Source organism: Priapulus caudatus, unplaced genomic scaffold (assembly GCF_000485595.1).
Source record: "Priapulus caudatus unplaced genomic scaffold, Priapulus_caudatus-5.0.1 Scaffold172, whole genome shotgun sequence".
Classification (NCBI taxonomy): Eukaryota; Metazoa; Priapulida; class Priapulimorpha; order Priapulimorphida; family Priapulidae; genus Priapulus; species Priapulus caudatus.
In genome coordinates, this window is record NW_014577233.1 from 147,909 (window position 1) to 160,179 (window position 12,271).

At 44.8% G+C, this 12,271-nt stretch overlaps 1 protein-coding gene across 1 annotated transcript in view; it reads left to right on the top strand.

The window, feature by feature from the left end:
• The window catches only part of LOC106806663 (vigilin-like), a gene marked incomplete at its 3' end in the record, with an annotated part of 53,142 nt that overhangs the window by 15,637 nt on the left and 25,234 nt on the right, over positions 1–12,271 (top strand). Inside the window, 8 exon segments of the mRNA XM_014808676.1 lie at positions 2,231–2,320; positions 3,990–4,131; positions 4,661–4,775; positions 8,190–8,305; positions 9,319–9,397; positions 9,400–9,443; positions 10,187–10,402; positions 11,846–11,869. Of these exon segments, the coding sequence (XP_014664162.1) occupies positions 2,265–2,320; positions 3,990–4,131; positions 4,661–4,775; positions 8,190–8,305; positions 9,319–9,397; positions 9,400–9,443; positions 10,187–10,402; positions 11,846–11,869 (792 nt within the window).

Below are 12,271 nucleotides of genomic sequence, written 5' to 3' on the forward strand. Positions count from 1 at the left end.
GTGGTTACGGTTTCCCGACCGACCCTATTTATTCCCAGCAACCCTAAAAATTTTATTGTCAATTTTCTTTAGTAAAAAAAATATATAGATATAAAAAAATGAATTGGACAGTTCCTGCTTCAAAAGGCACAACGCACATCCTTTCAGACATGGTTCGTAAATAAAATATTTCAAGAAAATAAAATGTTTTCCCTGCCTACCTACCCTATTTTTTTCGGCATGTAACGGTAACCACACATATATTTTGTTTTGGCCTTACTGTGCTTCTGTTTGTTTGTCTGATAGGCCGGCTGTGCCAGGTACTTGTCTGTGTAATTCACCTATATGTGTGATGGTGATTGCGATTTGTGGATGTTTGCTTGTGTGCTATACCTTTAAGTCTGACTGTTTGTCTAGTGTACCTTTAATATAAGGCAGTGTGTTTGATTGTGTAATGTACATAGTAGTGGGTTCCTGTGTTTGTCTGTGTAATAAATATATGTTGTATATGCTAGGGTTATTTGTTTGTGCGTTGCAGCTAGTGTAGAATTGTTAGGTTATGTAACATTCTCAGTAATGGACTGTGTTGTTTGTGTATGCTCTTAGTATAAGACTGTTTTCATATGTAATGTGCCTAGCAAATGGCAGTGTTTCCATGCGAAATGTACTTATTGTAGAGCTCAGTGTTTGTTTACGAGTATGGACCTAGCAGAGCGTGGTGACAGGAGTTTCTTTTGTGTAATAAACTATGATGGGCTTTGTGTTTGCGTATGTGCCTTGTTCGGAATTGTTTATCGGTTTTGTACCTATAGCACTGTTTGGTTGTCTAATGTGTGTACGTAATTGAGGACTGTTTTCTAACTGCTCTGTACGTATAGGAATGTTTGCATTGACAGTGTTTACATTATGTACAGGACAGGGCTAGCTATTAGTTCAGTGTAGTGTAGTGTACATGTAAAGGTGTTTGTTTCCGTGTTTTTATTATGAAGTGGTGTTCTGGGTATGTGCCAGTGTGCACCCATTCGTAGCTTACTCTAGAGGAAAGAAAGGAGAGAGTGAGATATGGACCTGCGTGAGAGAGCGAGGGAAGGCGGAGGAAGAGACCCAGGAGAGAGAGAGAGGGGGGGCGAGTTAGATTGTGTTGTAGAAGGATCCGATAGATTTCGACCTGTCTCGATTCGTACGTGATACTTTCAGGTTTAGTAATGAGTCCCCGCGTGTAGCTGTTAGGCTATTTTGTGATTTCACGTGCGTTTTACATTGATGCTGTGAGTGCAGAAAGCTAGACTACATAGTAGAGTGGGTACTCTACTATAGAGATTTATAGTAGAGTGGGGTACATGGCTTTCACTGCGTACAAACCTCTGCTTTTATGCCACGATATCTTTAACGTGTGCCGGCGTGCTGTTGCAGAGACAATTTGGGCGGCTGCCAGACACATATTGATAAATTCCGTTATTAGAGTCTGTCAGTGTGTGGGTTGATTTGTCTGCAGCGCTCAGGTTGACAGTATGGGGTTTCTGGGCCAACCGTCGCGCACTCTTGCATAATCCTATTGTTATTTCCGCGTCGCCGCCGCCTCACAAATTTACATGCCTGCGATTGTTCCAAGAATTGTTGTGCTGGTTTTGCTGAGGCAGGCCGGCCGGTCTGCCGGGGCGATTGCTTTTCTGTCTGGAAACCACCCAGCTGAATGAGTGCCGTTCACTTGTGCAAGTCCGTCGCAAATTGCTATAGAATGCGAAGAAGAAGATCTTGTCGGTGTACTCACTGGGTGAAATTTTCCACGATGAAGAATGATCTTCGATCGAGAATTGTCGATGGCTTAGAGAGAAGCTGTGGGGGTGACTCGTCTTGGCGCGTTCGTACGGTCTTTAAAAGAAAGATAATTGCGAAATGTTGAAAGTAAGAATAGGTTAGATATATAGGAAGAGAATGAGAGAGAGGGTGGGGTCGGTAGTTCACCTACAGGTTCGTGTTGAATATCAGCAGAACGTGTTGGGTTCAACTTCACCGATATGTATGGGTCACATGCGCTGTTCGGTCTTTGTCTAGCAGCGATGTCCGATGACAATCGACATTCTAGTGCCGCGCAACAGGTTCTCAACCTACCCACCGTTTTATTATTAACTTAATTAAGTCGTTACTTTGTTAACGAGGATATTGAATCAACTGCACTCGTGTGTTTCGCTTGTATTGTGCGTGCCAGACATGCATGTTAATATGCGTCCTCTTACATTGTGTGTTGCAGCCAGTACTGTAGGACTCGGCTCGTATTCCCGACAATGAGAATGGACCCCAATACGCCTGCAGATGATGTCGAATCTAGCGAGCCAGCCAGGTACAATATCCGCAAAGATTTTCACGTGATTTTGTGCGCGAGTGCGTTTGTATGCAGTAGATTTAATCGGAAATATTCAGTGCTATCAGAAGTATATATCGCATATAATGTACGTGACTTATATTTCTGGTATCATTTATAATTTAATTTTGTTCTAAGGATCTTGTTTCCGAGCCCTAGGTCTCGTTAAAATAGATTTTTACTAGCAGGTTCTTGATGATGGCTAAAAAAAATATAGGAAATCGATTGCAGAACTTGTGAAATTTAAATTGTGGACGGAGATTGGCTACTGAAATTGTGGATGCATTCACGGTGCGCGTTGTAATTTGTCAAAGTGAATGCCAAAATGCAAGTGCAGTGCTGGTTGTTTGACCACGAAAATTAAATGGGAACACAACCAATGCTGTTTATCTATTATTTTCGTGGATATAATTGTCAACCAGGCCTGATGATGATTATGACATGACCGCTATGCCTGCTTTGTAGCAGGACAAACAATTTGTTAGGTGGTGGGAGGGGTGGGTAATTATCAGGTAATCAGGGCTCAATTTTAACAGTCGTCCGGTCGTCCGTGACGACTGGATTTTCTCTCGGGCAACTACAAATTGCTTCCGTGGTTGTCCGGTGTCCAACCTCTAAATTAATTTTGAAATTTTTTTTTAAATTTGTTAATTTTCAATTTTTGCTCATCTGTGACTTGACACAGTGTTAATGTAAATGTTATGAGATAAATTTCATGCAACTTTTAATTACTATTATTATACGTCATTTATCCCAGCATCATTTACCACATTACACAATATTTTATTCTCTTCATATAATGAGTGAAACAATGCGAATGGCCATGTCTGCTGTCACTGCAATACGTACAAAATGTACATGATTAGGCCTTTTGCTTTACAGCACTGAGCATCACGTGAGCAGAGCGCATGCAGCACATGTTTAAATAATATCCGGACAACCAAAACTCTTGAGGGACAACCATATGCTACTCTCTTGGTTGTCCTCCGGACAACCCCCAAAAAAACCTTAAAATTGAGCACTGGGTAATGTTATGAACATAGTGCTTGTGTGTCTACTTAAATCCACAAGTCTTCGCTGTGGCTGCTAGTGGAGTGGTGTGCTATGGTTACTGTTTACATAGATCTAGTGAATGGCTTAAGTAGAGGAGTTTGCAAGAATTAATTACCATTTTAATTACTCTACAGTTCCTGTTGATGCGGTAGTTGATCTACAGTCTAGCGAGGCAACCCGTAAATGTACATATCAGGCTGAAGTATTTGATATAATGCGAATGTAGCAATAGCATATTCAGGGGTAGAAATTAACTTTTGAACACGGAGTCCAACGGACGGACTCCCTACCCTCAAAAAGAGTCGCAGTCTGGGGTTCAAAATTAAAGATATTAACAATAACGCATACATTGCTTATTTTTAAGACTCATGCGGTTGCACGTCTGCCAAATTTTCTTTGGACATTAGCTGAAAAAATACGGTAGTTCCACGAGGCTAGTTAGTATGGCAGAATTTTCACAGAGTCACACAGACTCCTGCATATATGTCAAATCAGGGAGTCCGACAGTAAATCAGGGAGGGAGTATTTGACTCCGGACTCCCGTTAATTTCGCACCCTGATATTGATGGTGAGGCGTATTTCTGTACTATGTTAGGGCCGCGCCTACCAAGAAACCAGAGCCGACCTACATGGAGGCATTCCCACCTCTGGTGGCGCAACCCAAGAGCGCAAACTTCCAGACGAACATTGGCCAATGGAACCAGAAGATGGCTGTCAGGACGACCCAAGTCACTCAGGTATGTCAGCTAAGCCTTCTACTGTATACGCTGTATATTTCGCGGTGGTTTAGTTTTCGCGACTTTCGCGAACGCGTCCCCGACCGCGAATACTTCATACCGAATAATACCGAATAAGTCATAATTCACCGACCACGAAATGAACCACTCGCGAAATTGTCCGTCAAGTCTGAATTCGCGAAAATATCTGTACGCGAAAAATATGGCGTATACAGCATGTTGACGTGACGATGGTTGCTATCATCGCGTAACTGCGTGGCCAACACAGTTGCGACGAATAGTGCGACCAACCAGCAGCCCCAACACCCCAAGTACGTCCACCGTCAAAACATTCATCGCTGGCACCGCAGGAGGAAATTGCATTGCAGTGGGGTTGTAGCTACCAGTAGTGCTTAGGCATTTTAATAGATACAACTCCATTCAATACTGCCACAGACATTACTGCCACTGCCAAAACACCACCAGGTGTTAAGCGTGTGGCACTAGCATATGATCATAGGTAACGATTCCCTGTATGTCACACCTACAGGTGTTCAGCGTGCCACTAGAGGAGCGGCGATACAAAGAGATGGAGATGGGCGAGCAGAAGTTTGGCATGCAGAGCGAGCAGGCAAAGAAATGCACCGACATTATGCAACGCACCGGTACGTAAGCGCAGCATTCCGATTACTCATCCACGGCAACCATGGCAAGTGCTACCAGGATTGCCCCTCTTTACTCCAGGGCTAGGGTTTCCCTACCTCAACAACAGCTAGAGCCCGGTGCGTTGCCCTCCTTCTTCAGGGCTAGGGTTTCCCTACCTCAACAACAGCTAGAGCCCGCTGTGGTTGCCCCTCCTTACTTCAGGGCTAGGGGTTTCCCCTACTGCAACAACAGCTAGAGCCGCTGTGGTTGCCCTCCTTACTTCAGGGCTAGGGTTTCCCTACCGCAACAACAGCTAGAGCCGCTGTGGTTGCCCTCCTTACTTCAGGGCTAGGGTTTCCCTACTGCAACAACAGCTAGACACTGGGGGGTGCCCTCGTATTCAGGGTTAAGGGTTTCCCTACCGCAACAACAGCTAGAGTCGCTTATGGTCTGCCTCCTTACTTCAGGTCGTAGGTTCCTGCCGCAAGAACAGCTAGAGCACTGTTGCGTCTTGCCCGCCTTCTTCAGGAGTTAGGTGGGGTTCCGGAACCTCAACAACAGCTTAACAGCCTGGGGTTGCCTCTTACTTCAGGGTTAGGTTTCCATACCCGCAACAACAGCTAGAGCGCTGTGATTTATTTTTCCTCCTGACTTAAAGGCTAGGGTGTCCTACCTCAACACAGCTAGAAGCCGCTGTGGGTTGCCCTCCGTATGGCGGGTTAGGGTTTCCCGACTGCGACAACAGCGAGAGCCGCGGTGGTGGCACTCGGTAATTTCAGGTTAGGGTTGCCTACCGCACAAACAACAGCTAGAGCGCTGTGGTTGCGCCTCCTTACTTAGGGTTAGGGTTTCCGTCTGCCAAATGATGGAGTTCTTAGAGCCGCTGTGGTTGCCTCCTTTACTCTCGTAGGGCTGAGGGGTTCCCTACAGGCTAACGAAACAGCGTGAGCGATGTGTGGTTGTCCTCCTTAGGCTTCAGGGCTAGGGTTCCTACCAGCAACAGCAGCTAGAGACGATGTGGTTTTGCCCGCTTATTCGGGCAGGGTTTCCCTACCGCAACAACAGCTAGAGCCGCTGTGGTTGCCCTCCTTACTTCAGGGCTAGGGTTTCCCTACCTCAACAACAGCTAGAGCCGCTGTGGTTGCCCTCCTTACTTCAGGGTTAGGGTTTCCCTACCTCAACATCAGCTAAGGAGCCGCTGTGGTTGCCCTCCTGTACTGCAGGCTAGGTGTCCTACAGCAACAACAGCTAGAGCCGATGTTGGTTGCCTGCCTTTACTTCAGGGCTGAGGGTTTCCATACAGCAACAAGCAGAGCGATGTGGTTGGCCCTCCTTACTCAGGGCTAGGTTTCCCGACCTCAACACGCTAGAGCACGGTGGTTGCCCTCCTTACTTCAGGGCCTAGGGTTTCCTACTGCAACAACAGCTAGAGCCGCTGCTGGTTGCCTCCGTACTCGGGTAGTTTTCCCTACCTCAACAACAGCTAAAGCCACTGTGGTTGCCCTCACCTGCTTGCAGTGCCTCGATAATTTGCCGCCTGTGAGCGAAAACAGTTTTGTGTGAGATGCTCAGCAGGGGTCGAAATAAACGAATCTTATTTTGGAGTCAGCTATCTGATTTGACGTCAGCAGGGGTCTGTGCGACTCCCTGGAAATTCTGCTATGCATACCCAGAAATCTGAAAACATTGCACTGCTTTGAGTGTTTTGAAATCTGCAGGTAATGTAATAATTTGGGTCATTCCCGCTGTTCCTTTCACTGGGGCGGGGAATACTTTCTCGTGGCGTTTAGCGTTTATGCGTTGTCGCCGTGTTTCATTATGATATTCGCACAGCAGGCATCTTCATTTTGTTACGAAATCCAACGCTTGACACGGGGAAATCCATCAATAGTCAATTGCATCCCCCGGCATAGTTACAGAAAGCTGCACATGGGGTAATGTATGCTTAGAGAGAAGAAGCGGGGCACTTAATGCGTACATACTTGCGTATTCGTGTATGGGCTGCTGCACTAGTAAGCAGGGGTAGAAATTAACTTTTGAACAAGGTAGTCGGACTCCCTGCCCTCAAAAAGAGGGACTCCGCAGCAAAATCAGGGAGTCCGCAGTCTGAAGTTCAAAATTAAAGATATTAACAATAACGCATACATGTGATTATTTTGAAGATATATGCGGTTGCAAGTCGGCCAAATTTTCTTTGGACATTTGCTGAAAAAAATACGGTATTTCCGCGAGACGTGCTCTGGAACAAACTAGTTAGTATAGCAGAATTTTCAGGAAGTCACACGGACTCCTGCATATGTCAAATCAGGGAGTCCGACAGTAAATCGGGGAGTATTTGACTCCGGACTCGCGTTAATTTCGCACCCTGAGTAAGCGTGCGTTCTGACTTCTTATCGATTTTTGGTATGCCAGTGCTGCTATGGCTCTTTAGTCTGGATTCAGGAACCTGTGCTAACCTGTTCGTACGAACACCCCACGCACGTGTCTTGAATGCCAACTAAAGTTGTGCGTGAGGTGTTCTAAATTTTCTGCGTACGCATTTCTTTTTGAATCCGGCGCTGAGATCACTAGTGCATGCTGCTAGTTGCGTGCTGGGGTGGATTTTTTACGGGCCTGTGGGGCCTGCTGGTATTAGAAATGTCAGGCCCGTGCCTTAAAATACGGGCATCGGGCCCGCGGGCCCGTTAGGATTTCGAACCCTGCCCTGAGTAAGCAATTAATTTCAAATTTAACGACGCTTGTTGCAAGTGACGTATCCAATTAGTTCATACGTTGCCATAGGCAACTTGTTCTCAGAAAAATACATTTCAATAACACACACCTCACTCTACCCACACCCCGCTTTAGTAAATGATTGACAATGTAAATCATAGATGTCATTTCTTACACACAAACATGATTGCATCAGCCGCCTACCTTCTTGATAGTGGCGCCACCTTTGCCAATGACGTTCTTGTGAAACTGTTTGAAAATCGGCACTTGTACTTGATAGTTACTCTCAACCTGATGGGAACAGAAACCAACAATTTTGTTAAAGCGATTACGTCACCGTAAATAGTAAAAAATATTTCCACTTTTTCACAAAATATAAGTAATTCTGTTCACATTTTATGGTTAAATTGCTGCATTATACTTCCTATTTTACTATATTGTTCGATGTGAATATTAACTGTGACCGCATACATAGCCGCTATGAGCGGAAGCAATTAATGGTGGAACATTAATTCAAATCGTCCAGGTTTTGGATTTTTACTAGTTGAAAGAAACAATCTTAATCAGGTAAGCATTTGACGATTTGTTTAAGTCCCGTTAGTTCTTACTTTAATGTAAAAAAATGACTATTTTTTTTACAAATTTTACCATAGAAAATTCGTGACGTAGTCCCTTTAAATGGTCGCTGAGTGTAAGCGTGCGTTCTGACTTCTCTCTTGCAGGTGCAGTCATCGAGATGAGTTTGAACAGGGACAAGAGCATGACGTTTGTCGTGACTGGCCGCGTGGACGCCGTCATGAAAGCTCGCAGACTCATCATCAGCCAACTGCAAACACAGGTCAGTGCGTGCGTGCGGACGTGCGTGCGTGTGTGGGGATACCAGGGATGCCAACCACTACGATTTATCGTATTTTTATACGAATTCTATTCCTTTTGCACCACTACGACCAGTTTGTATCAAACTACGAATTTCACTGTGATCGAAATAATATTATTTTTTTCAATTATTGTCATTTTTGACTCTCAGAATGCAGGAAATTGCATCTCAGAATCAAAATTTTTTTTGGGGGGGGGGCATGTCTGACCCCTCCTAGCAAACTCGGGTCACTACGTGACCCTCAAACTACTAATTTGATGGCCAGAAACTACAGATTGCTTCAATGTTGTTTGGGCATCTCTGGGATACTGGCTAGTTGGCAAGGCAGGGTGTAGCAACAATTTAAAACAAGGCAGCCCAATCTAATAGTGATGTAATATAAATGCTGATAAAGTCCATCTCATCTTCTAAGCATCACCGTCTCTATCCATAAAGAGCGCACTGTACATGCTATAGTCCCCCCCCCCCCCGCGTGCGGGTGGGCGGGCAGGCTTGCGGCGTGCGTGCGTGCGTGCCGGGCGGGCTTGCGTGCGTGCGTGCCGTGCGTGGCGGGCGCGCGGGCGGCTTGCGAGCGTGCGTGCGGGCGGGCGGGCGGCGGCGTGCGAGCTGTGCAGTGCGTGCGTGCGAAGCGTGCGTGCGGGCGTGCGTGCGGGCGGGGCGTGCGAGCGTGCGTGCGGGCGGGCGGCGCGGTCGGCGTGCGAGCGTGCGTGCGGCGCCGTGGAAATAGAGACATGGGACAGCTGCAGACACAGGTCAGTGTTTATAGTTTCGTATGGCGGGTGGCGTGTTACGCTCGCTACGATGAGGAAATCAAGCGGGCAGGATAGACACAACGTAGCGGTTAATCGTCATCCCGTCTCTTCCCTTCCTCCTCCTGCACAGGCAAGCATCACCATCCCCATCCTAAGGAGGCACGACAGACCCTTCTGCTGGCAATGGCCGGAGCGGAAGGCTGACGCAGCTGTGATGCTGAGACGGCGACGAAGATTCAGATTCCGCGTCAGGACGAAAGATGTCGGATGCTGTGGCGCAATCCAGTCGGAACAAAGGAGGGATCGACAAGGCTCGCAGCGAGATTCAACTCATATCTGACGAACAGGTAGGGGATTTAGTGAAGTAATGATTGTATTGTTCTTTAGAACATGTAGGGGAGTTAGTGAAGTAATATGTATTGTCGCTTTCCAACACAGGTAGGGGAATTAGTGAAGTAATATGTTGATTGTCGGCTTTTGAAGCAGGTAGGCGGAGTTAGTAAAAGTAATATTTATATTGGGTTTTTTTTTTTTCTTTTCGAACACGGTAGGGGAGTTAGTGAGGTAATATTATATTGTCGCTTCTCGATACAGGTAGGGAGTTACATGAGTAATATTAGTATTGTTGCTTTTAGAAGAGTGTAGGGGAGTACTGAAGTAGATATTTTATTGTCGCTCTTCGAACAGGTAGGAGTTAGTGAAGTAATATTCGTATTGTCGCTTTTCGAACAGGTAGGGGAGTTAGTGAAGTAATATTGTAATTGTCGCTTTCGAACAGCTAGAGGAGTTAAGTGAAGTAATATTGTATTGTCGCTATTCGGAACAGGTAGGTGGAGTTAGTGAAGTAATATTGGTAATGTCGCTTTCCGAGCAGCGCTAGAAGAGTTAGTGAATAATATTGTATTGTCGCTTTGCGGAACAGTTTAGAGGAGTTAGTGTAATATTGTATTGTCGCTTTCATATAATTTTCCTCATTTTAAAATGAAGACAGTTCAAATGTTCAATTGCAGTATGACGTCTTACCTTTAGGTAGAAGTTTTAAAGGTAAGGTAGCAGTTAGGTAATCAGGTGAATGTTTAACCTGTTTCAGGCGAAACTTGCCTTTGAGCGCGTTCCTGTCTCCAAGATCTACCATCCCTTCGTCTGCGGACCACACAATAAGAACCTTCATGCCATCGCAGAGCAGACGGGCGCCAAAATCAACGTGCCGCCCCCTAGTGTCATGAAAGACGAGATAACGGTCGCCGGAGAGAAGGAAGGCGTGCTGAAGGCCGTCAAAATCATCAACGACATCTATGATGAGAAGGTGAGCTTGTACGACGTCACGGCTTCGTCCCTAGAAACGATATCTATAGGTGGCTGTCTCGTACACGGCTGTACCGTGTCTTGGAGACTACCGCTGTTTCAACTGTTTCGTGTGATGACTATTTCGTTAGCTGCGTTGTGATAATTACAGTAATTTCTTCATGCTTGGCGGTTTCTTTTTGCTGGAACTTGAACCCTGGTTGCAAAGTTCTTTCAGCAGCATCTTACGCTGGCATTGTTAGCTTATAAGTAAAGGGTTTGTAGCCACTGGCAGGGTTCGTAGCGGGTCTTCCAAAGTCTTATAAGTACTTATTTTGCCAAAAATAAAATAAGGGCCCTTATTAGTACTTTTTTTGGTGAAATCTTAGAAAAGTACTTAATAGTTCTTATTTTTTGCCAAAGGACAAATTGTTTTATAAACTGTTCTCGACTTAGAGTAAGAATTGTTGTATATATATAACACAGAATAATTAAATCTGCTGTGCAATTCTGTATATAAATATTTAATTATTAGTGTACTTTAATAGTCGTGCAAAAAAGTCTTATTTTGGCCTCCAGAAAGGGTCTTATAAGTCCTTATTTCAACATGTGTCTTACTACTATGAACGGTTCGAATCTTTATCTCGACAGGTTGCCCTACGCAGAACTATCGTATTGTGTATCTGTGAGGTTCAATTCTTATCTCCACACATTTTTCTACACAGACGAACCATCGTATTGTGTATCTGTGAGGTTCAATCCCTTTATCTTTTTTTTACCTGCGCCAAGGAGGTTGTGTTTTCGCCCCTGTTAGTTTGTTGGTTTGTCTGTCAACAGGATATCTCAAAATGTTACGGACGGATTTTGATGGAATTTTTTGGACGGGTTGGTCCCAACAATTAGGCCAACAACCAATCGATTAGATTTTGTTTTTTTTTGTAGATTTTTTTTGTGGGAAAGACTTCGGGCGCATTCAAAATTCATCAAAAAGAAATCCTGGATCTTTTGCTCTTTTTTTCAAATTTCTGAAAATGTTATCAAACTATATATATTGGGTGTACAGAGGTTTGCTATCTCTGATTGCTCTTGTCATCTATATTGTTCGTTACATTTTCCTTTGCACAAAAGCGGAAGTGTCGGACGGTGTCGGTGGAGTTAAATTCTTATCTTAACACATTGTTATACACAGAGTCACAGACTAGCCATCGTATTATGTATCCGTGAGGTTCAATCGTTACCGTTACCAACGTTTTCCCCGGGTGATTCCCGAACTAAAATAGCGATGATATCTCTGATTCTCATCAGTTTTCCATTTATTTCGATTTTTTTTTTCCGTTTTCCGATGAGAATGATTATGATTTGATACCAAGCGCTTGCGTTCGAGCCACTGTTCAAGATGATCGAGTATAATTGATGACCGTGACATCACTAATCGCTACCATTACCAACGTTTTCCCCTGCGCAGAAGAAGAAGTGTCAGACGGTGTCGGTGGAGTTAAATTCTTATCTCGACACATTGTTATACACATACTAACCATCGTATTATGTATCCGTGAGCTTCAATCGTTACCGTTACCAACGTTTTCCCCTGCGCAGAAGAGGAAGTGCCAGACGGTGTCGGTGGAGTTAAATTCTTATNCGCTTTCGAACAGGTAGGGGAGTTAGTGAAGTAATATTGTATTGTCGCTTTCGAACAGGTAGGGGAGTTAGTGAAGTAATATTGTATTGTTGCTTTCGAACAGGTAGGGGAGTTAGTGAAGTAATATTGTATTGTCGCTTTCGAACAGGTAGGGGAGTTAGTGAAGTAATATTGTATTGTTGCTTTCGAACAGGTAGGGGAGTTATTGAAGTAATATTGTATTGTTGCTTTCGAACAGGTAGGGGAGTTAGT